General features: G+C 44.1%; 1 protein-coding gene across 5 annotated transcripts in view; it reads right to left on the bottom strand.

Moving 5' to 3' along the window:
* Positions 1–191: 191 nt before the first annotated feature.
* tns2a (tensin 2a) overlaps positions 192–24,812 on the bottom strand; it is a 51,538-nt gene continuing 26,917 nt past the window's right edge. For 2 of the 5 annotated variants that reach the window (XM_061075545.1, XM_061075549.1), the window contains exons 4-28: positions 20,939–20,977; positions 20,451–20,492; positions 19,314–19,363; positions 18,656–18,839; positions 18,298–18,348; positions 18,068–18,190; positions 15,378–15,442; positions 14,750–14,833; positions 14,079–14,191; positions 12,674–12,734; positions 12,157–12,232; positions 11,683–11,812; positions 9,564–9,629; positions 9,306–9,422; positions 7,581–9,134; positions 7,169–7,346; positions 5,262–6,418; positions 5,012–5,140; positions 4,760–4,855; positions 4,427–4,504; positions 4,110–4,187; positions 3,707–3,875; positions 3,349–3,417; positions 3,013–3,042; positions 192–2,673 (exon numbers count right to left, since the gene is read on the bottom strand). In XM_061075545.1, the coding sequence (XP_060931528.1) occupies positions 2,535–2,673; positions 3,013–3,042; positions 3,349–3,417; positions 3,707–3,875; positions 4,110–4,187; positions 4,427–4,504; positions 4,760–4,855; positions 5,012–5,140; positions 5,262–6,418; positions 7,169–7,346; positions 7,581–9,134; positions 9,306–9,422; positions 9,564–9,629; positions 11,683–11,812; positions 12,157–12,232; positions 12,674–12,734; positions 14,079–14,191; positions 14,750–14,833; positions 15,378–15,442; positions 18,068–18,190; positions 18,298–18,348; positions 18,656–18,839; positions 19,314–19,363; positions 20,451–20,492; positions 20,939–20,977 (4,878 nt within the window). In that variant the 3' untranslated portion in view covers positions 192–2,534. The remainder of the gene's footprint in view (positions 2,674–3,012; positions 3,043–3,348; positions 3,418–3,706; positions 3,876–4,109; positions 4,188–4,426; positions 4,505–4,759; positions 4,856–5,011; positions 5,141–5,261; positions 6,419–7,168; positions 7,347–7,580; positions 9,135–9,305; positions 9,423–9,563; positions 9,630–11,682; positions 11,813–12,156; positions 12,233–12,673; positions 12,735–14,078; positions 14,192–14,749; positions 14,834–15,377; positions 15,443–18,067; positions 18,191–18,297; positions 18,349–18,655; positions 18,840–19,313; positions 19,364–20,450; positions 20,493–20,938; positions 20,978–24,812) is intronic. The other 3 variants (XM_061075546.1, XM_061075547.1, XM_061075548.1) reach the window with 3 other exon arrangements.

Raw genomic sequence — 24,812 nt, 5'->3', positions numbered from 1 at the left:
CAAAGATAAACTGTCAGTGACCTCATATGATTCAAAATGTTTCTAAATCGGATGCTGGAGGCATATAAGCAGCACAGCATGTAAACCCTTCTGAAAAGTTAAGCAGCGAGAACATAATCAGTAGATTGATCAATTGATAAAATAATCGTCATATGATCATCAGGCCAAAATAACCACAGACCCAAAAGCACTTCATGTACCACATAATTTCAGTTTATTTCTATTCTTCATTGTTTTTGCATACAAAATAGCATAATTATACTTTTCAAACCAAACGTTTTCCTTTGTATGTCTCATACACTGTCCTATAGCTGCATGTGAAAATATATTACTACATAATATAGAGATCAACAAGAAAACAGACCACAATATATTAACGCTGTAATACAAGTAGTGTTTTTCTACCAAACGAGGCAACACACTAAATAAACGCATAGTAAAAATACATGAAGCAATAAGTACAAAAATATAGCTGGATAAAACGCTTATTAATACAAGAGTGCTTTGTCTTTGGTTAAGTACACTTTGTCTTTAGGCCACTCTCTGTCTAACACACTGTGTGAATCATTTTGTGAGATTCAAAAACAGATTAACGTTATTGATGTGAAGCAGTGAATGAACACAGAGCGTGTCATGGCGTCGGCGTGCTTCAACACTGTGCGTCCTTTCTCGTCAAGCTTGTTCCCCGTTACACATACGTTTCTTTAAAAGTGGACGTAACAAAACCTTGAAACCCGACGTATTCACCTGAAGGCTCTCGTCACTCGTCACTCCCTCGCACACAACCTCGTTTAGAGCTCACGTTCCTGTTTGCTTTCAATAGAGAGTTACCATTGGTCTCTCGCTCGCTCCGATTATAGAGTATATATGTGAGAGGGAAAAAAACCCAAACATGATTGTCGATTATGCAATGATCGATTAAGTGTGGGGCGGGGGTGTGGTTGAAGGCAAGAGTGGCTGTAGAATGTGCTGTACATATGTATGAACATCTCATGATATAGAAACTAAACTACACCCTCAGGCCTTTGGTCACTTTTATTTAAACAATACAAAATATAAACACCTGCTGTTTTTCTGAAAGGCAATTATCACGTCCAAGTGTTGAACCTCTCTGTTGCCCTCAACACACCTCAGTCGTAACACACACACACAGACACACACACACACACACACAGACGCTGCTATGTGTCATTAAGGCTGCTTGAATGCATTCTATCAAAAGCTGAATTTAACCAACATTTACCAGGAGCCTGTATCATGAAGCAAGTCTCAGTCAGTTATTCTTTTACTGATCCAAGAAAGAGTGCTGCACATATTGTAAATTGCACAACCACGCAGTACTATTTCAATTCTTATCTAATTTATTCCACTTTCTGTTTCTATTCTTGTTTTTATTTTCCACTCCATATTTCCCCCCTACGCTGCTATTTCCTTGTGCAGCTTTAATCAATAAACAAACCTCTTATCTTATCTTACTTGGTTTCAGTGATACTGGTTCAGTTAACTCTCACGCTAATTAATCAGCTTTGAGCATATTAATGTGAAAGAGGCAGCGTTCTCTAAATAAGTTAGTGGCACACAATCAGCCACTAGACGATCAAATATATTCATAAACTGTATAAGAAGCTGACATACAGGCCTGTTTAAATGTGACTACTTCGACAATGACTATGGAAAATAGATTGATTATCTTTTAGTTTCCTACAGTAAAATTGTGGTCCAATATAAATCTGTTGAAGAAAGAGCTACAAGGAGTTTTTAAAGATAGCTAACATGTCTGACCACAAATGTTGTGTTAGTTAGTCTGTTGGTGTTTATTTTAATGCTGAAGAACACTTGCTCCTCAGATGATAAGTTCTGGAGGAGCATTTTTGTTTCTTACTTATTCGCAACGTATGTGGAGCATTAATCCTGCTCCCCCTAGTAAAAGTGAGCCAGTGTCACAAAACCAGGAATCACCAAACATCATCTGATCTGTCGTCATGATACAGGTCCCTGTCGGATGCAGATGGTTTTTACTATTACTGATATTCCCTCATCTTTGGAGGAGTTGTAACACTATACACTATGGCTTTGATAGAACACTGTTTCATTGTGGGGGGGTTCACATCCAATAATACTTTACAATAGCTGCTTTCAGACATGCACTGTACTCTGGATAATCTCCTGACTATCTCTTGAGGGGCTGTATGTGAAAACGCAAATGTCTGAGTCAGAGGCTCCGGACTTTCTCCCCAGTAATAACTCCAGAGAATGAACCCATGTGAGCTGTGTGGGCTGTTAGGTCACAGACAAAGTGGCGAAGCAACAGATGAAAAACCATCAGCTGGGATCATGGACTAAGATTTCCGATTGCCTCCTGAACATATTTACAAGGAACAATAAGAAAATCTTTGTCACGTCATCACCTGATGGACAAAGATTAGCGTCACGGCCTGAAACTGAGAGAACACAAGCACTGACACTGTCCAGTAAAACCCCCCTGTTAACACTGTCCCTGCTTGTCTGCTCCGCGTCTCCTTTCCTGTCTTTGTCTACCGCCGCTGCGACAGCATGACCTTGGTGATAAAGTTGACGATGGCCAAGGCGGGTTGTTCAGGATCCAGCTCGGCAAACACGTGACAGACGTTCTCGGCCACGCAGCCGGGCTTCTTCGCCACGAAACCAAACACCCTGAGAGGGGGAAGGAGAAAGAAGAAGTGAGGCGGCAAGTTTCATAGCATGGCAGGAAGTGACAGGGAGGTAAGATACAGAATCTTTGGTGTGTCTAGCAGTGAACCACAATGGACAAAGTAGTGTTATGTAACGTGGAGGCCATGTTGAATGTTTTCATTATTAAATCGTATTTGCTGGAATGCTTCTTAGCAAGGCTCACACACAATCTGATGCCATGCACAGGCTTTAATATCCATGACTGCTCAGGCAGGGGTGAACCTATACACCCTTTTTTTAGACACAGACAAACATGCAGACACTTTCCTCAAGGCACCGAAACACAATCAGAGCACTTACTTAACAGTGGTGTTGTCTGAGTTAGTCCACCTAAAGCAGAGGGAGAGAGAGAGAGAGAAACCGGACTCAGACATACACACACAGGCCAGAGCCGCCGGTCAAGCTGCTGCAGCTGACATGCTCACAAACACCATGACTTGACATCTCTCATGCACTCTTGCAAATATTCATGGGCAAAACAAATGCACTCACGAAACACATGCAAAGGCTCACGGCAACAAGTCCAGTGAACGGTCTGGAGAGCAATGAATGATTGATTGGGTTGATGAGGATTTTTTAGGTTAGTTACGGTTACAACTGCAGCAACGGGAATCAAACAGGCCGCAGGTTTCTCACCTCCTGTCTTTAGGGTCGACGCTGCTGAAGGTGACGCTGTTCACTGGGTAATGTCTCCTGAAGAAAACCCTAGAGGGAGTAAGATGCATTGCATGTAGAATGAAATGTAAGATAGCTTTCTAAGGGCTAACTAAGTCATTGCAAAACAACAACAGCGTCCAACATCATAGTGTTTCCTTGAAAGCAATCCACTGTAAATTACTGTGATCACTTTTTTTTGAAAAAAAAACTGGCCTCTTACACCGATGAATGAAGTTATAACATTAGATATGTTGATATTGTTTTAGTAAGAGTAAAACGAGTAAAATAGATAATTATATCACTTTCTTAAGTATTGATCCAAGGGGAAGTATCTTACCTGCGCTGGCTGTCAGTGAGCGTGATGCCCTGCGACGTCACCTTGAACTGTACAACAGTGGCAGCAGGACGCGGGTTACGACTCAGTGTAGCATCCGTTGCCTTGGCGATGGCCTGGGGGCCGGTCAGAGACTCAGTTTCCACTGAGTTCAGGTAGAGGACGTTACAGGCTGAGGATAAGAGAGAGGTGAGCATGTTGACCAATGACCAGCAGTCTGGCAGCTGCGTGTGAGCATAAAGGGCCAGGACTTTTAGGTTTAATTCACAACATTTCTCGTATGTTAGAGTGATTCATTGCAGAATTATTGTTACCTTCATTTAATATTTTACCATCATTTCATTTGTAGTCAATTTAGTCGCTACTTCAGCCACCATAGTAACGTGACATGGATGGAGAAACTCACCTGCTCCTTGTTTCAGCAGGTCAGCAGCCGTGCTGACGTTACTCACTGGCTGAACCTCCTGCACCTCTCCTATCAGATCTGACAACATGCAGATAAATCCAATCAGCTAAAGAAGAATGAAGTGCATTCGCTCTAAAGATGAACTCAGATTGTCATAAGAATAACTTATAATTTATCAGAGAAGAAAATTGAATGAATTGAAGATGTCACTTTGGGCATCAGGAAATTATTATGGTCACATTTACCTACTTACTACAAACAAATAATCAATCAGTTATGGTAAACGGCTCATTAGTTGCAGTTCTTTTTCCACCTACCTTTCTCTGAGATCTTCAGGGCACATGGCAAAGAGATGGGTGTGATGGAGTGTTGGCAGACCAGCGCAGACAGACTCCCTGTGAACCACAGATAACACTGTATAAACATAAATCCCTCTCCTGTGCCTACATTAAATCCGACTTACACTCTAACTAGAGTTAGACAGGACTCTATTTGTCCTGTTAACATTGTACATATTATTGCTAATTTCCCTGACTGGAACTAAGACCTATCTTACCTCACCTCTTTTTCTTAGCGTTTCTTTAATATTCCTAGTTTTCCTGAAACGCAGTCATAAAAAGTTTCCCTGAAGCTCGGGCAGGTCAACTTACCAAAGTAGGGCTCATTCTGACATCCTTTAATCTTGACTCCTCGAGGGCCTGTCTCTATGAGGAAGTGTCTGACCAGCTGCTCCAGCGGGTCGCTCACTTGAACAGGAGAGATTCACTGTTAACAAGCTGCAAATATCATCATCTACCAAGGACAAACTGCAACTGCTGAAAGAGTAGAATGTCTAGTGGTTGTGCCGCTGATAGCAAAAGAGAAGTAATAAACACATGAATATGATAAATAGTGAATTTTACCCTTGCTGCTTTGGTTGACATTGGCAGGAGGTGTAGCCACCTTCAGGGCCAAACCATAGGCCCCCTGGAATGAGTTACTGTCCCTGATCAAGAAGGCTCCTGGCTCTCTCTCCTTCAGAGCTGCGATTGCTACAGCCAAACACAAGCAAAAAGAAAAAGTGATGTTATCTTCTGTAATTATCAATATATCAGATTTTTTGTTAAGGTTAGGAGAAAGTACAAAGAGTACACTTAACCCTTTCAGACCTACCTTGCTCTCTGGAGATACCAGGCTTGTACCAGAACCTCGAACTGTCCTGGACAAACTTCACACTAACCCTATTTGCATTCTCAGGCTCCACGGAGGCCACTGCTTCATTGTCGCCTGAAGGGGGAGCTATTTCTCCCACGGTGGGAGAGAAGGTGACATGGTGCTGATGCTGGGTGGTGCTGGCAGCGGAGGGAGGCATGTGGCCAACGGCTGGTCTCAGAGTCCCTGCCCCATCAGAAGGTGAACCTGCCTGGGCGGTTGGATGGCGCTTCTCTGGCAAAGGTGGTTGGGGGTGAGGAAGGGGGATGGAGATGGTGGAGTAGTTGAAGTAGGAGGAAGGGTGCTGTGGGGATTGAGCCGAGTAGCAGTGCCTCTTGTTGGTATCCAGAGCGGCACCGTGTTCCATGACCGGGTAGTGATGATGCGTGGGTCCGTGCTGCTGGTTGTGGTTCGGGTGTCGAGGGTCAGGCCCACTCAACATCAGCCTCCTACCCAGCGTGGCGAATCCGGGAACTGGGGTGTCGGAGACAGGGGAACCTTCCATGCTGCTGGATGCAGGCTGGGGGGATGAGGATTGGTGAGTGTTGGTCGATTTTGGGGCGTCTGGGTGAGATTCTCTGGCTGGAGATGATCCATTGACCGCGGGTGGGGTTGGTCCGGCAGAGCCATTGGCTTGGGTCTGGCTCTGAGGCTGAGACACCGCTTGTGCCAGAGTGGAGGGAAGAGCAGCAGCTTCTGAAGGGTGAACGGTCTGCAGCTGGAGTGGGCCGGGTTGGGGGTGTGGGTCTTGTGCAGGTGAAGCATGAACAGGGGATGACGGAGTCTGACAGTGTCCCTGGTTGGATGTGGATGGTGTCACAGAGTCAAAGGAGGAAGCTGAAGGCACATCTGGACTACAGTGCTGCTGGTGGGGGGTCATAGGGGGTGGGTTTATTTGTGCTGTGCAGTGGTTGTGGGGGTCTGTGTGTGTGGGTGTGTTTTTGTGTGACTGCGTGTCTTTAGTAGATGACGGCTCTGCGCTACTTATTTGGCTTTCCAGGGATTCCTGAACGACATTATCAGCTCCGTAGCGTCTGACCGGGGGCTGAGAAGCCTCGTAGTCACTGCTGATGATGTCTGTGGTCCGGATCTCATACTCCCTCCCTCCTGGACTAGGGCTTTAACAGACAGAAATGAGGATTACTGACATTTCTAGACATGTTTAACTCCAACCAACTTCCTGAATCTTTATAATCATGAATTAATTAGGAATTCTTGGTTTGGGCGATATGCTAAAATCAAACTGTTGAATAATGACAGCGTGCAGGTGTGTGTGTAGAAGAAGAGCCAAATGCAAAATAGAATAGAAAATAGAAAAACAATTTGGCATTGTTTTAAATTTATATTGCCCCAAAAATCAGCCAAAACAAACAATCGGCGATGGACTCGATAACCGATGGACTATGGCCCAATCCCATTTCACTCGTTGGCCCTGGCTAGTCCTTAGCCCTAGTTCAAGTGTTGGGGTAGGCTGTCCTAATATCTGTCGGCAAGGGGGACGGCTTTGTAACCTTTGAAACTGAGATTTTTCACACCCTCACTTCAAACGTAGGGGTACCTACAATGCCATTGCAAATCACCGGCAAGCTGTACATCTTGTTTGTTAACATCAACGACTACTGATGTCGGGATTTCACAATTTCTAATGAAATGTAACAGCTTCTTAAAGTGCTTTCCCAATTCGTAGGGGAAGATGTCAACCACTACCCCTTGTGACTCTGTGTCAAGGGGTAAGATAACCCTTAAAAACAAGGGGTAGGGGTAGCGCCAAGGGGTGGAATGGAATTGGGCATAAATATTTGCCAATTTGTACAACCCTAGTATCTCCAACACTAACCTATGTTGCCTTAAATCAAAAGTCGAATTACCTTTCCACTGTGCGCAGAGGGCTGCTGGTATGGACGGGAGTGGGCGGTCCGGACATGTCAGATGGCGTAGAGCAGGCAGCGTGAACTTCTCTGTGGCCTTCTCTCTGGTTCCTTCTAAAGGACCCGTGGGTAATGTGGTCCCTCCAGCCCACACTCTCACCAGAGCTCCGAAGACCATCTGAGAAAAGGACAAGAACAATGGGTGACATTGACAAAAGTTGACACATGTTGCTAGTATCAGCTGAGGCTGGTGACTGGTGAGAGAAGGCAGTTTGTGGGTCATGTGTTAAGAATCTGTATAGGTAAGCGAAAATGTTCTCTGGATGCTATTGTTGATTGTGGATTATATATCAACTCCTGTTTCCAATCACAAGAAAACACCCTTCTGAGTGTCTGTGTTAACGTGACTCACCAGTGTGTGAGTCAGAGCTGTATGACTGCTGTGAGTCTTGATGGTGATGGTTGTGGTTATGCTCTGCTGGCCCGTTGCTATGGCTGCAGGGCCCTGTCATGGAGGAAGCTGGAGGCAGCGGGGATGTGGACTCAGACTGGTATCCCGAGGCATAGCCCCTGCTTTCAGATGGTGAGGGCTGGTAAGGCGAGCAGGGGCACACCTGCCGGGGTGTTTGGTAACCACTGCTGCTGCTGCTGTACTTCATATCCAGGTGAGAATGAGCGTGAGACCTCGACGCCTCTGGATACGCAGGGTGACCCGATGGCAAAGGGTCAAATGTGAAGGCCGGCAGATCGTGACCCTGTGGGCCATAGGAGGCTACAGTGGCTCTCCTATGCCAATATTCAGCCTCTCTGTCCCTCTCCCACTGCAGCTCAGCCTCCCTGTCTCGCTCCCAGTGGAGGGACAGCTCTCTGCCTCGTCTGGGTCCAGTATCCCTCTCCCAGTGGAGCTCTGACCCTCTGGGTAACTCTGTCTCCCTGGCTCTCCTCAGCCCCACCTCTCTGTGCTGAAGCTCTGCCTCTCTGTCCCAGTGGAAGCTGTCCCCTCTGTCCAGCCTGAGGTTGTGATAGTCTTCTCGCCTGATAGCGCAGTCTCTGCATGGGCAGCCAGGGGGTGGAAGACCATCCAACAGCATGATATCATGGTAGGTAGGGCTGGTGGAGGATTTGGGGAGGTGTGCATGGTGGTGGCTGTGAGGTGGGGGAGGGTGATGGTAGGGACCGTAGTCGTCTTCTCGACAGCAAAGGTGACCCGGGGCAGACAGAGGGTGGTGAAGTGGGGGGTTGTGAGGGTGGGGGGTAAGGTCTGGTGATGGGTATGGGCAGACATGTCTGGATGAAGGGGCCTCTGAGCAGGACCGAAGCAGGTAGTGAGGGCTGCTCTGCCGGTCCCACACCAAATCTGGAGGGGGGAGGGACTGGTGGGAGTGGGGGCTGTAGTGCTGGCACAGATCCATGTGTGACGGAGGAGCAGCTGGGTTCGGGCTGGCAGAAGGGGTCGCCCCGTGGTGCCCGTTGGTGCCAGGAGCACGATCGAGGCAGTAACCGTTGGGCATGAGAAGAGTACGGTCACAACCAGGCTCAGCACAGCGCTGGGACCGGTACCCATCTCGGCAGGAACACGACCGACTGAGTCCCAGCGTCCCAGTTCGTTCAGAGGGCAGGCAATCTCCATCATCCAAGATGGCAGTCTCTCGCTCCCCATCCCGGTTTCCCTCTATGCCTCCAAGAAGACGTGCCAGGTCCTCTCGCTCTTGTCTGGTCGGAGGTGGCGGACGAACAGGCTCCTCCTGGCAGTCAGGGTGGATAGACGGTTGGTTCAAATGGATGGAATGGCCTGAGAGGGCGGGGTCGGAACCTTGACTGATGAGATGATCAGGTCTATCGTCAGGATGACCCGCTCCTGGGCTGCTGCCATTGGTCGAGGTGAGAGAACCAGAGCTTGGCCCTCGATGTTTCTTTATCTGAGCGTAGAGACTGCCATCTACAGGACCTCTGGTGTGGGCAATATCTGAGACAAAAATGAAAAAGACACCAGATCAGGTCGAAGAACTCATCAGCTATGCATACAGATTTTTGATTTTAAACCTGTTGGATGGCTGAAGGTGGTTTGTAATTTTTCACCATTAGAAACACCTTAATTTCAAGTAGTGCCATTTAAAGAAAACAGGTGGTGTGTTACCCTCCAGACTGTCCTGGTATCGCTGGTTAAAGTTCTCATAGGAATCCCAGCGAACTACCGGGTCAGCAGTGTGGTAGTCGACTGTGACAGTCGGGTCGTTCTTCTGGTACTCACGTCCTGAGGAAAAACAGATCTCATTTTCATTCATCTGCACTTGTTTTGGGCCAAGCAGAGCACTGATATCACTTTGGCTCTTACTCCTACTAAATACATACAGTGGAACAGAATGAAGGAGGATTTGAAGTCTGGTGAACCAACCTTTGATCCTCTCAGGTCCAGAGGAGAAGACAAACTCGACTGTTGCATCTGATGGGAAACGCTCATCTGGGGACAGGGAAAGAAAAACTGATAAATAAATATGTATATTTGTTAAAATTCTTTTGGAGTTCCTTTGTTTTATAACATAAAAATGTATGTTATATTAAAAGCTTAGAAATCTCTCTGCATTACAGCCGACAAATATAAACGTAATCTCCACACGAGACCCGGATTTATAAAAACATACCAGTGATGAAGGGAACCCCTGATGGAATCAAACTGTGTCTCTTTCTGCTCCAATACATCCAATACACTAATACCTTCCACAGATGTGTTTCCAGTCGCATGAAGCCACAATAGTGTTTATGTGCGTTAACAACACTTCATTTTGTGGACTGACCACCACATTCTCAGCTACACACTGGTTCTCTCATTTTAGAGAAAGTGAAACTAGGGAAGGAAATGAGGTAATGAGCATATTCATTATGGACTCAAGGAACACTGAAGGGCTCACTAGGCTCGCTTTACTCTCTAAGAGGGATAGTTAGAGTCTCCAGAGTACAGTACAAGTCATTTTCACTATACTCCCCTCCAGAGAGCTGTTATTATGTACAGGATGGGGATTGTGCTGCTATTATTTAGGGATTTTTTCAACCACGGTATTATGGGCCCAAACCACAGTGAATACGTTCCCATAATGCCAATATAAAGAGTTGCTGTTACATCCAATGGTTCTGTGTGGTGTTTATCCCACCACATTTAACAACTTAAGCCTGAATGACCATTTAAAAGTTACAAAAAAGAAGCAAGATCCACTTTAGGGAGCAATAAACACTCATTTGTTCTAGTACACTAAAAAGAAGACGATGTATGTAAAAAGCAATCAACCTGGTTTTCCTCTCACAAATAAATAGTTGAACTTATAAGGAATGAAAAGCAGCTTCAACACACAAAGTGGCTAAAGCCTTACTTGGTCTGGTATTACTGCTAGCTTATGGTGGATAACTTTATGTCTCCTCAGGACTTGGTGATAAGGTAACGTTATGTTGAAGCATTTACCACACTGATAGAGCTAACAAAGCAGGCGTGGGGCAAGATAAATTTAAATTTTTTATATAACGATATATATCGATATGCTTCGATAGTAAAGGCTCAGTCAACCTGGGAGTAACACGCAGAACTGTAGCTGGTCAATAAATCGGAAAGATATTTGGGTGCAATTAGGATATTTAAGTCCTTGAAAGTGAGCAATAGAAATCAAAATGAAATGTAACATTGAGCCAGTGCAGGGAGCCAACCACAGAAGTGATGTGACCTTGTCCTTTTGTTCCAGTGGTAAGATGTTCAGCAACATTTGTATTAACTGAAGACGATGGAGGGAGCTCTGACCGATATGTTAGACGTTGTCTTTTCTCATGAATGTTCTAAATATTGTTATTTTGTTGATGTGCTCTGTTTCACGCGGCATCTGTTCCACTTCTGTCCATCCTGGGAGAGGGATCCTCACATTGGACTCTCTCTGATGATTCTAAAGGTTTTTTTCCTGCCCTTTTTGGTGTTTGCTGACTCTAGACAAAGGTTAAGGGGCAGAGGATGTTGCACCGTATTCAGTCTTATGAGGCACACTGTGATTTGTGAATATGGGCTACAATACAATACAGTACAAATGTAAGTCCAAATCTGTTTTCTTGTCCCCACTCGTTTCCCAGAACACGATCTGGCTTCTTATCTGCTAAATGCTTCACTGTGTTCACTTGCTAATCGCTACAGTTGTCTGTCTGTTCTGTTCCTGGCAGCTGGCCGCTATATCCAACCCCAATTAAACTTGAGGTGTGAACAGAAAACAGCCAAACCAAAACGATGAAGTGAAAGATGCTCCAAAGCTCTGTGGGGCTGAAAATAACTGTGTGTACAGATCATGTACACAAATTGTTAGATTTCCCCTAAGAGGACATAAAAAATACTGCAAAACAGTACAGGATTTAAAAATGAGTGGCCTGCTTTGCCTTCTTTAAATAAAATAAAACCCCACCATCAGCCTCTGTCCCACAGCAATGTGTTTTCCCCGGTATTTCTAAGCCTATGATCAGCTTTATTCTAACAACCTAAACAAACGTACCGACACAAGCGCCGTCCAGCTCCCCTTTGCCAAACCACAGCTGGGATCCGTGGATGGTGCAGGTGTGGAACTGCAGCCTGAACACCGTGTCTCTGTCCGCGCTCTGGGCTCGCCTGTGGTAGCATTTGACCTGCAGAGGGCGGCAGAGATGGGAGAAGAGAGGCGCGGATCAAAATGCGTGTGGGATAATGAGCGGTTGGGAGAGTAAATGTCAGGCTTTCAGTTCCAAAATGAGGTTCGCCTACAACTTAGAAATGACAGAGTGCACAAAACAAGACAAATTATGATTCCTTGTTAACAAGTGAAAAAACATAATTTCCAGATCAGGATTTAGATTTCAGAAGTTTACACGATTCCCCAAACCTTTGCACTGAATATAGAAACACTTTGTAAAGTATTAAGTTATTAAGGCATTATTAGGACCCCCATCCATGTGAGGGGTCTTGTTTGTTATTTCCTTCCCACTTGACTCACCATGATGTCACCCTTCAGCAGAAGTGCTGGTTCGATGGTCACACACAGCCGCCTGCCTCCGGTGCCTTGAAGGTCACTGCCGGCGACACAGAGCACACAAACAAGTCTGTTAGAAAACTCAAAACATACAAGAAATACAGGCAGACTGCTGCGCCTTGAAAAATCAATTAGTTGATTCGTTTGCATGATGTCCCAGACGACTGCGATGATGCATATACGAACTGGGACCATGTCATTTGTGTAAATGATCCTTTTAGCACCACTCTGATCATGTTTTCACTTAACAATGTCTGTATTCACATGTATCCACTTTGAAGGGCCTTGGGGTAAACAATCAAAGCGGGAAGATATGAGTTAAAAGCTGGATTGAAGAAGAAAGACTTCCTTTGTGTCATTTTATTCAATCCCATCTATTTAATTACTCTCAGACGAAGCTGAAACCTCAGCTCATGAAAGCAAAACAATCCTTTGCTAATCTCTGCTATCAGTTGGCCATATGACAGCGAGAGAGACTCACTATATCCCTGAAGTGTAGACCAACTGCATGGCCTGGTAGATCTTCATGAAGGGGAAGTAACCTGCGGGGAGAGAGAGAGAGAGAGAGAGAGAGAGAGAGAGAGAGAGAGAGAGAGAGAGAGGGATAAAGAGAGAGAGGGAGACGAGGCAGAAATTAAGACATGGCGAGGAATGTGAAGGAATGTGCTGACTGCCACCGCCTCCTCCTGGACCTGATCATCTGATTAAAGATAAACAGGCATGGGTGTGTAGGAGGAGGAGGGGGGTGAACGAGGACGACAGTGAGTAACGCCGGTCGGGTTCAGGAGGGAAGCCCGTCACAGCATCACGCCAAGACAAACATCACATCGCGTACACATTTGATCTGCATACAGGCAGATCAGAGAGGAGAACATCCCAGCTCCCCTCACTTGTGTCTGGGACTGACACTGACTTGACCTCTTCCCCAGAGGCCTGGTGCTTTATCGTTGCAGATCCAGGATCGCTGCCACATTGGGGATCATGGTGGCATCCGATGGTAGATTGTGATTACAACGAGATTATGACTACTCACATATACAGTCATTATTGGCAAAAGCTCTATCATTACAATTGTGACTGCTCCTCCCTTCATTTCTGTCAGACTTTTTCTTTTGTATAAATCCTTTTAACAGTAGACATTTTCTTTGATCATGAATGTTGTAAATACTGTTATTTTATTGATGTGCTCTGTTACACTTGACATCTATTGCACTTCTGTCTGCCCTGGGAGAGGGATCCCTCACATGTGGCGCTCTCTGAGGTTTAAGGCCCTACAAAAAAGGTATTTTTTGTAGTTTTGTAGTTTTTTCTCACTCTTGTTGAGGATTAAGGGCAGAGGATATCGCTCTTTGTTAAGTCCTCTGATGACCAAGCCCAAGCTATATTTGCAGATGACACATTAACATGATTGTACATGAGCAAATTACTGGCCAGTAACGGACACTGGGCCAGTCCAATATAAGTTCTACAAATAATATAATAAACAAAATGTTCACATGACATAAGACCAGAGTCTAAAGCTTGAAATGATAAATCAAAAGAAAATGTGTGTTTCAATGTTCCTTACACTTATAGATGTGGTGACACAAATCAACTACTTTTAAATAGATTTTCATTCAAAAAAAGTTGTATTTGTATTTATACAGCACTTTTCAAGTCTTGATGACCACTTTAAGTGCTTAACAGTTTTGCCATGCACCCCTACTCTATCACAGGTCAATCACACAATACCAGCACATTGTTTAACCTCAGTCACAACAGATGTGACAACATTCTTCATAGTAGGCTTGAGCAGTAAGGGTGTATCTACCTACAATATATTAGGACCAGGAAGACTACTTCTTTGTGTTTAGTGCTTCGGTGAAGACTAACACACACATACACACCTCCTTCACCCTGGAAGTTGGGGAGTGATGGGATGAGAACTTGGTGGAGGAAGAGAGGGCTGCTGTTCATCTTGATCGCCCCGGACAGAAGGCCCCCAAAGTAATAGATATACCTGAAAGAAAAAGAGGAGGGTGGGTGAGAGAGATCCTCATGATATAAAACATGTGTAAACTGTCTTTGAGCTCTTATGTTCACAAGAACAAAAACATTTAAATCATAGGATGATAATAGATGTTAGTCCAACAACATTAGACCGTGTGGGCCTACATTGAACTTAACTTCTCTGAATTTATAATTTTAACATTGCATGTACTATTCTCTTATTATTCTACTGTCCAACAATCACATAGCTTTTTGTTCCATTGGTCGTTTTCACAGCAGATCTTTTATAGTAGGAAAAGAACAACCTGAAACTTAAGCAACTAAATGGAATTCAGCCATCATTCTTTTCATTATTTACATCTGTCACTTTCCAAAGTGTTTTCAAATGTAAAAAAAAAGCGTAAAGCTGAGGTTAAAGATAAATCAAATCCACCAGTTGTACATAGCTACACACTGTTTTGTCCTTCTTAAAAAAGATACAAGGGAGATGTGCAACATCTGCTGTGATGTTGGATGCCCTCAACCACCCCCACCCTGCACCCCCTCCCCTCTACTTCCCCTCCTCTACCTGTTTTGGGACGGCTGCAGGGAAGAGGACACCTTATCTTCGCAGAACTTCCTCATGGCGAGAGTACTGAGAGCCTGGTCCGCCCTGCACATAAACGCACACAAACACACACACACACACACACACACACACACACACACACACACACACACACACACACACACACACACACACACACACACACACACACACACACACACACACACACACACACACACACACACACACACACACACACACACACACACAAGATTTCAGCCAACAATTTCCATCATGGGACTTGCACCAGACTCTCTAGATGCCAGAAAGTACATGGAGAGGATACAGCTGGCACTGGCCACAGGATAAACCAGTTTCCACTGTTCCTGTGCAAAAATCCACAGGGCTTAATTTATCAAAGGATTTATCAACAAAAGTCTGAATGGAAATCATTGTGGAACATACACAGCACTTGAATTTGAACAAATCAGCAACTGGATACTGTGTAGCGAGCTTTTTATTTGCACATTTATGTAGCCACCCAGTACATTTTTGCATAGTCAGTTTGATAATTTTGAATTTGTTCCATGAGTGTATAAGACGAAAATGTTAAACTGTGGCTTTGGACGTCTCAGACCCACAGACTCACCCTGCAGAGATCTTGCTGTAGTGCATGTAGGCTGCAATGATCACGCCTGTTTTCCCTTTGTTGCCCTGTAGGACGGAGAGGGAACAAGTTAACAGGGCAAAATCACAACATGCTGCTTACATCCTCAGACACTGTGGTTTGCATTGAGAAAACTGATTTCCACAGAGCGTAGACCTGACAGTTTAGACAGTTTTGACTGAAGTGTTGATTTTTCTTTTACAGTGACACAGGTTCCGTCCATACTACTGTGATTTAGTTTGAAAACTAAACCTTCTCTGTCCACGTCTGTCCAAGCATTTTGGCTCTCAGGTATGGCAATGTGTGTACCAGTGTGTAGATTGCTGGAATAACAGCTTGTCTCCTACACATGTAATCAGTTGTATCATTGTTAAATGCAGAATTTAACGGCACAACAGCTGTAAGCAAAGACAACAGGATCAGCAAAGCTTGTAGTTGATTATCCATGTTGTGTCCTACACTGGTAGCCGAGGCTATTGCCGGTTGTTCATCTGGAATGATTTCAACCAGCAAACCAGCAAACCTACATTGTTACTGGAAAGATCCAATCAGCCAGGGGCTGTGAGTGTCTACATCATCGTCTCCGTTTCTGCTCGTCCAGAATAAAATGCAGCCCTGGAGTTATGAAACTAATACGAGGCTAGTTGCATCTCAGTTTTATTGGCTCTAAACCCTGCAGTAGTGTGGACACCCGGCTGCGCCTAAACCCATCTATAGCTGAGTTAATGCATATTCAAATGAAAATGTAGCAGCGTGGATGTAGCCCAAACAAAGAGAAGGCAAGGAAGAGACGAGAGGAAGGGACATAGAAATGATGTGGACAAGCTTGAGTTTGAGCTCAAATTAAAAAGCTCCCTGTGGGTTCTCTGTCGTTTCTGACACATTCCAAAGACCTGCTTTCCACAAATTCCTAATGCGACCCCTCCAGATACCAGACTGCACCTTCACACTGAGCACAAATTAAAGCTTGTTTGGCTCAGCCTGTCTCTCAATGAAAGATTCTACACTGACAAAAACTTGTTTATTCAAATCCCCTGGCGTGATCTGCAGCAGCGAAAAAAATTGCCTGGAGCAGGAATGTTCTGGAGAGTCAGCAGACCGCAGAAGTGGTCTGGTTTTAGTATTTAAAAATCTTCTGACCAAAACCAATAAATAAAACATCCAGACAAGCTGTGGGAGCTGGGTCGCCCTCAGAGATGCTGGTTGGCAGTGGTGGAAAAGTTTCGATTTGCCAGCGCTTTCATATGATGATGACATAAATGAAACAGTAAATGATGCTCAGCAGTGTGGAAGTCAGATGCTGTGTCGACAGAGTTTGATCTCAGTGGTATGGTTATGTGTCTGGTGAAGGTTCAAACAGCTGATTGGATTACAGGAGACACGCAACTCTTCTACACTCCGCTTTTTGTCAAGTCATGTTTAAACTGCAATGTCCTAATTTCACTTATTGCATTTTACAACAGAAATAGAGAATGGAAAAATCAAAGCCTCTTGCAGAAGATGGTGGAAGAATTTGAACATGTTATGCAATATTAAGTTTTTCTCCGAAGTAGCAACCACAGGATGTACCATTAACCAACAATCATTAAGTGTGAAGCTGTTTAGTTCTGTTGCTCCAAACTATTTAACACAATGTTTTTTCCGCTATCTGACAGTATCAGATTACAACTGAGTACTGAGTACTCAGTTTATTTCTGATACTTTATAATTCTACTGCAGTATTGCAGAGAGATACATGCCGGCGACACTTAATTGGTTATGAGCAAATTTTCACAGAATGATTTTTACATTTAAAACATGACTGGTATATAAAAATGATCCCTGGGACTAACTACTCCAAACTATAGGTAATTCAAATTAAAATGCCGTATGTCACTATGTAAGTTCTTGATATAACAAGCGTTTTCTTCCATCCTTTTCACCCACAATTTGAACTGCCTCCATCAGGAGCTTTTTAAACAGCAACGAGCCACTAAACATTCCTTCAACAAATCTTTTGTCTAAAGAGCAATTCAATTGTTGAATCATTGAGTACAGGACACTGTTATTTATTTAATTTTTATAATGCGTTGGTTGAACTGATATTGTCTGTGATTGAAATCAGAGCTCCCAAGATTAACTGTTTTTTCTATTTGTGATCTATGTTGTTTGATTTTTTGTGAGACAAAGACAAGTTTTTATAATATGGACAATAAAGGTTAAACTAACTTGGCCATAACCCAACAATGTCATAATTCTGAAGAATAAAATGACTTTTAATTTAGTTGAAAATACTTCTGTACCTTTACTTCGTAAATTTTTTGAAAGCAGTACTTTATCAGTCTGACATTGCTACATTTGCTTAAGTAGGACTTCTGAATATGTCCAACACTGGTCTAAACATGGTCTCTGTTAATGTTAATGAGTAACATGTTTGTTTGGCATAAATTGGATATCACATTTCTACAATTGTCTTTTTTTACATATTAACAATGTACATGGTTCTTAATACTAATATAGCTGCTATTTCTAACCCCATTAACATGAGATGTGTAGCCCTATTTTAAATGAGCATATGCTGCTACCTCATTACATCACTTAACCCATGACTACTTTCTAATCTGCCACATTCAAAGCCTGGGAATCAGTGGAACGACCGTCTCAAAAACCCTGCTGGCCCCCTGAACTCTGACCTTGCAGTGCAGGACCACCACGTGCTGGGGGTCAGAGGTCAGCCACGTCTCCATGGCCTTGCATATGGCACAGATCTTATCCAGCGGTGGGGCGTGGAGGTCAGGCCAGCCAAAGTCATGAACCTGGTGGAGGGTGGAGACAGAGCAAAGGATGATATGATTCGAAGAGAAAGTTTGAGAAATTAATTCTCAACATCGAGTTACAAGAATTACAAGGAGGAAATTTCTACCTTTGGATTTATTTTGGTGATATCGTGGCGCCTCTCGGAGAGATTCAGGAGCTGAAACCGAAAACATGTTTATCACTGCAGCCCCTTATCATTTTAGTTATTTTATTATGGGTGTGATAGAAAAAAACAACAAACTGGTCATTTGTGGGTTGCTGAGTCTATTTTGTGGCTTCTTGATGCCAAATGTATTGTCACATATTGTCTCTGTCGTATTTTGTGTGACAAGCATCGTCAGCTAAATTAAACTGAATACTCAAAGGACGAAGATAAAATCACTGCTGCAACAAACACCACAGACCATGAAAGCTACTGTAATTACTGTCAGCTCTCACAGTGTGATGCATTTCCGTTCCCTCACCAGGAATTTGTCTTGATGTTTGGACTTGAGCATGGCAGCCACCTCCTTCAGGTTCAGCCGGTATCGCTGCTCCTCCAGGTTTGGGGGGAAGAAGACGGAGATGATCCTCTCGGTGATGTAGGTCAGGTCAAAGTCGTAGTGGCGCTCCATCACTCTCTCCATCACGCGGTCCACACTGAAGCTCCTGGAGAAACAGCAAGAGAGGAACAGATTAAAAAAAGGGAGAGATGAAGAAGAGGGAGCAAGGTTCAGGTGGTCATGCAGAGCGACACAGAGGGAAAGGTGGACACGGGTCAAAATGTGAGCGTTAATTCAGATTCTTTGTGGCAGCTCAACATGATCGTGCTCCCTCGTACGCTACGGTGAAACTGGCTGGATGCTGCGAGTAAGGAGGGAAAGAATAAGAGAGAAACTGCAGACTGTGTGTGACTTGCAGGTCAGATCAAAAGCCAGCTTGCTCCATCACATAAACCCTCTGGAAAGAATGATGGAGAGGTGAACCTTAGTCTGAGGAACAAGTGCAAGAAGGCAGAAACAAAGACTAGAGCGCAGTGTAGAAACAAAAAGCTCAATGAAGCCTTTTTTTTTTAAACTAATTCGTAGAAAGTTGTTCAGTAACACAAACTTCTGTGGGAGAACAGACTCAGACGACCTTTACCTTGGCAGGGTGTTCCTCTGTTTGGTATAGGTCAGAGACTTGGTGGAACCCTGTGGAATTAAACAGAAACAATTAGAAGTGACTTAAAATTTGGTTGCCCCATGATGGTTACATCAGTCATTTGACCAGTTGGGCAAACTGACACAGCACCTTTCTGGTTCCCTTGGACCAAATTCTTTCCTTTATTGCCCAAATGGAAACCGAACATTTAAAATGTTTAAACCCCCAATCATGCATGTACACATGGAGTGGTTTGTGTTTGAGCTGTCACATTTTATCCGAGATTTGAGGGGGGGAGGGGGTTCTCATTCCAATAGCAATGACCAATAGAATTCCGTCTAGAAGCGCATCAGACCATCTCAAGTAGTTTGACATATTGCATGCCCATCATTCATCAAGTCAGTAAAGTTATGTCGTTGTTTTACAAAAAATGGAGGTCGAGCCTTCCTAAGGGGACAAGTGCTGTTGTGTGGAAGTAGTTTGGGTTATACACAGCAAAGTAAAGAGCATCTGTTTTTCAACTTTGCATCATGCAATATGTGGGTTCACCTGTTCTCTGACTCATGCGCGGGGTTTAGCATTTGATTATTTTTCAAAGGAATAGTGTGTTATTTTTAATTCATTAAAAATTTAAATTTGGAAAAAGGGACAGCCCTGTCTGCCATCTTCATCCAGACTGACATATCTCAAAAAGTATTTGTTGCGACTACCAACAAGACATTCTTAGTCTCAAGAAGGTGAACCCTGGTTTTTATTAAATTTTTGATCTAGTGCCATTACCAGATTCAAATATTTGATTTGCTTTGAGTGATGATAGAAACCAGGAAAAATAAAGAGGTGACCACCCTCTTTCTTCATGTAATAAGCATCACAGTCGTCAGAAGTCACATTATTATTTTCACAGAGACAAGTGTCTCTGCATTGCTCTGACTTTGGTTTGTTTAGCATGTGCTAAATCAAATTCAGACAAGCCACAAATGTTTTCCCCTGACCCATGTCTGGACGTTTCCAGGACAGAGAGCATGAAGCCTGGGACATGGAAGGGAAAGAAAGAGAAAAAGGGAAGATGCATAGAAAAAGTATGAGACTGATGAGGAAGACGAGGAGAGAGGAGGATGGAGGTGAAAGTGTGCTCACCAGGTGGTGGGTGTGTCGAGGAGGCGCAGTCCCTCTACGCTGCTGGATGTGAGGAAGGAGCGGGAACAGGATAAAGGAGAGGAGGGCGTGGAGAGAGGGATGGTGAGGAGAAGAGGGGCAAAGGGAGTAGGTTGAAAAGAGGTGAGAGAGGGAATGAGGGAGGGAGAGAGGGGAGGAGTGGATACAGAGGAAGGAAAGGGGAGTTAATTAAACAAACAGACTCTGTAATGGATAAACATTACTACTTCCTACAGCAACATCAACAATATTTTTTCCTCTGGACTGGAATGCCGCAGTGCTCCAGCGTTGAACTGAGCTCAAACTGCGCTGAGGGCTCGGCTTCGCAAAAGGAATTCAACGAGAGGAAACCATACCGTGGTTTTGGGAAGCCATACCTCGTAACTATGGACAGACAGAGTGGGAAAACTAGGGTTCTATACAGAGCGCTCTTGGGGGAAAAGAAAGTTGGTTGAATGAAGGGAACTTACCAGATCATTGGGAGGCACTGGGATGCATGCAGAGGTCACCTGGAACACACAAAGACAAACACATGTGAATACAAGACATCCTTTTTGCTTGAGGACAGAGGGAAGGGCCACAGCTTAGAGGCGATTAAGATCAAATGCTTCTTCAGACAGTAAGACATGGAGAGATGGACTCACAGGGTTCCCACATCCATGTCTTACTTTCAAGACCCCATTCCCTCAAGTTCAAGGACCCAGCATGGTTTGGTTTGAGACATGGATTAATATGACTAAATTAAATGCCTGAAATAGGGTTTGTGGTTTGCAGAAGCTCAAGATATTTTCATGTTTTATGTTAGGACATAAAATATATCAGTAAATACCCAAGTGAGACGAAGAGGTTGTCGAGAACAACTATCCTCTACTCACCGGTCCACTGTTACAGCCTGGTCGTGCAGATGGGTTCAATGCACCAATCAACAAACAAGTCGGAAGTGATTGGAATAACGTTGACGGTGGTGCTTGTTATATCCTAGCAATAGTGTCTTTGCTCTGGTAATTGCATTTTGGTTTCAAAAATCGTTAAAGTCATTCAGTTGTGAATCATAATCTTTAGACAGTCACTGAGTTCATATTCTGCAATAAAAGCCAGTAGAAAAATTGCATTTGCTTTTTGGAACCAGGAACCAGGATCACACAAATTTCCTGTTTTGGCCGTCAAAACGTTTGTGCCATGGATACAACAATTTCCAAGCAAATAATTCAACTCTAGCCTTTTATCACAGTCTGTCAACAACTGGTAGAATGTCAGCATATGTCAGAACAAGATTCATCCATATCAGACCGTTGTTGAGACCAGACAGGAGGGAGTGGACTTTTAACCATCAAATGATGATGAATTGAGGACAAACAGTCTCTGTACAACTACTTAGATACATAAGTGCCAAGTAAACACAGGAACAGCTTATGTCCAAGAGCATGTAAGAAAATGAAAAGAATGTACAAATGTGAAGCCAAATACACAGCCCCACAGCTGGAGGAGCACTAAGACAGAAACACAGAGTGACACATCCGATTCCCATGTCTGTTATGGGCCTACGGGTCAGTGAACTGTGACCAAAGGAAGCAGGAGCTGAGCAGGAGCCCTAATGAAGGGGGCTGAAGGCCATAGTCATGCTTATGTAATACACGCAACACATGGACACACACACACACACACACACTCGCACACACACAAAGGCAGTGTTCCCGCTACACAGCCCTTTTTGGACTGTTTATTTGGATAAAGGAAAAGGGCAAGGACTTGTGTATACCGCATTGTGCACAAAAGGGAAGTTAGACAGGCCCTGAACCTGGGGGGTGTGTCACCACCACAGTGTGTATGTGTTGTACAGTTAGTGTTAATCTCTCTTTCCTGCCTTCTTTCCGAAGCATGAAGCTCAGTCTCTCACTGATGCTTATACGTCAGACGTCAACAGGAAAGCAGAGGAACAGATAATGAGCTAAATCGAGAGCCTGGCCGTGTTTTGACAAAAGTTGTTGGAAACAGGTCCAGGTTGTACATCGGCTATCAGATGACAAACTGGACACTGTTTCTGTATGACTCACTCTGAGAGTCACTGTTTATTCCAAACACTCTGTAGGGAAATGGATCAAAAAATCTTATCCTGTGTTGTGGTTGCTTTTCATTTTACAGCCTGAACCCAATCCATGAGCAGATAGGAGTGGGCTGGGCCAGGCTCTAATTTCTCTTAATTCCCTAAGGCTCTAGCGGGTCAACTTCATTTCATGTGTCTACTTTTTTTTTCCTGAATCAGAGCATGTGAAACAACCCACTGTGGAAGAACTGCACTTCTTAAGTCCCTCTTTGACATTGGCATTAATGAAGGTGAGAGATTCTCAGATGGCCTCTAAAGGGAGATTACAGAGGCTATAGGACAAGACGAGACATTCTACAGACAACTCAATGACCAGTTGTCTGGGCAGAGAAGAGAGCACAAGTCCAATGTGGTGCCAAAACTGTTCTGATGGGATTTTTCTTTGGCTTTTTCTGGCCGTGTTGTTTCTTGTTGACACTTGAGAAGACTGCAACAACTGCTCACGCCACAAATGCGTGTGTAAAAAGGAAAGGTGTTGCGTTGACTTCATTGAGGCCATCAAATATACATGCAGCTTTGATGAAGACAGATCATTGCTCCGCAGAGATCAAGTAGGGCAAGGAAGGACATACAGTAATGAAAGTTACTTGTGACTGTCAAGTCTGTTTGTTTCAGATCCCTTTCATTTTCAGAAATATGTTTATATTCTTGACATATAATAAAAGTCAGGATTTCTCACAGTATTTCTGTAAGAAGTAATACTAAAGGGCTGGAGTATTTGTTTAATCAAAACAGGCTGAACTGCATGAGAACTTTAGTTTACAAGGCTACTTCATTCTTGTTTTTTGAAGCTTGACGAGCACAATGACAGAAATGCCACAAAAGACATTATGAAATCGGATTTTATCGCTGGAAAATATAACAATTAAACAAGCTTACATCAAGACAAATCCAAACCTGTTGGAATCATCTGCTAGTTTTCTCCTCACTCACTCAGCCAGTCCTGGATATAACCCATGTTGTTTCAAATGTCCTTACTACAAGTTTTGACTGTGCACCCTTTTCTGCACACAGCAGGAATCAGACTTTACCTGTTGACGCTCTCACACCGGTCATTCATTTTTCTAATCTTTCCCCTTTTTCCTTCCTCCATCTTTCCCTCTTCCCCAGCGGCCAGTGGAGGGGCCGGCTGAGGCAGAACAAACACACCGCACTTACGCACAAACTTCCTGCTAATAGACCTCCACCCATCTATGCTGCACTTTTATTTCTCGTCTTGCCCCCACTTCATCTCCCTCCCTTTCCACCCCTGTTCTCTCCCTTCTTATGTGCTTTTGCTATACGGCTGTTTTGTATTTTCTGCTTCTGTCTTCTCATTTCATCCCTCTCTTTCTATATCCTCTCACCCTGCTTCCCTCGATCCCATCGTTTCCTTATCTTCCTTTCGGTTTCTTCTCTAATGTGTTTCTAAAAACACCCTTCCTGTTTGTCTTCCCCTCACCTCTCCTACTTCCAACCTATCGTTTTACTGAAATCTTTTCATTCTCTGCACTCTTCCGTTTAAACCTCCACTGGTATTTTTACCTTGTAAAGAGTCTTAAACCTGATAGGTCACAGGTTTGATCATGTGTGTCCATCAGTAACCAAAAATCCTTGAAAAAGACAAAGACTCTTATTGCTTGTTCTTACTTGCTCTGGATACAAGTGCTGCAGGCTGCATGTCTAAACTGATCTAAAAAACAAACAAACACTGAAGTAGCTCATAGCAAGAATTCAAAGAGACTAACATGATCCTGACCACAAATATTACCGCTGTTTTTACCCTTCTGCTTCACTCTCATTAAAATCCTGCCCCTCCCGTCCCTTCCACTGCCTCCTCTCAGGTGGGTCCAGCTGGCGACACACACATAGCCCTGACCCCCTGTAACCCCCTCCCTCTCCCGGCCCTCTTCTCTCCATCACCGCCTGCCGGCCCCTGTCCTCTCCCCTCTCTGTTTTGTTTTGCTGCAGCAGCCCCGGCTCCTCCAGCTCTCTGAGGGCTCACTGAGCCATCAAAGCAGAAGAAGACGGCTGATGGATATTGCACAGTTCTCTCCTCTCATCCCATGGCATATGAGCTGTAGGCTGTGGGAGGAATCACTGTGTGGGGGGGGGGTTAGGTAGCAGCCTTGGTATGTTCCTTACGGAGAAAGCATGAGGGAGATTTTTGTGAGAGCCAGTGACAGTGTGTGTGACACTGATTCAGTATTTGACAGATTATTATGCTATTTATAATATTTGATCCAATTGTTTTTTCTAAT

Source organism: Limanda limanda, chromosome 7 (assembly GCF_963576545.1).
Source record: "Limanda limanda chromosome 7, fLimLim1.1, whole genome shotgun sequence".
Classification (NCBI taxonomy): Eukaryota; Metazoa; Chordata; class Actinopteri; order Pleuronectiformes; family Pleuronectidae; genus Limanda; species Limanda limanda.
The sequence above is the reverse complement of the archived record's forward strand: the minus strand, read 5'-3'. Positions and strand labels throughout refer to the sequence as shown.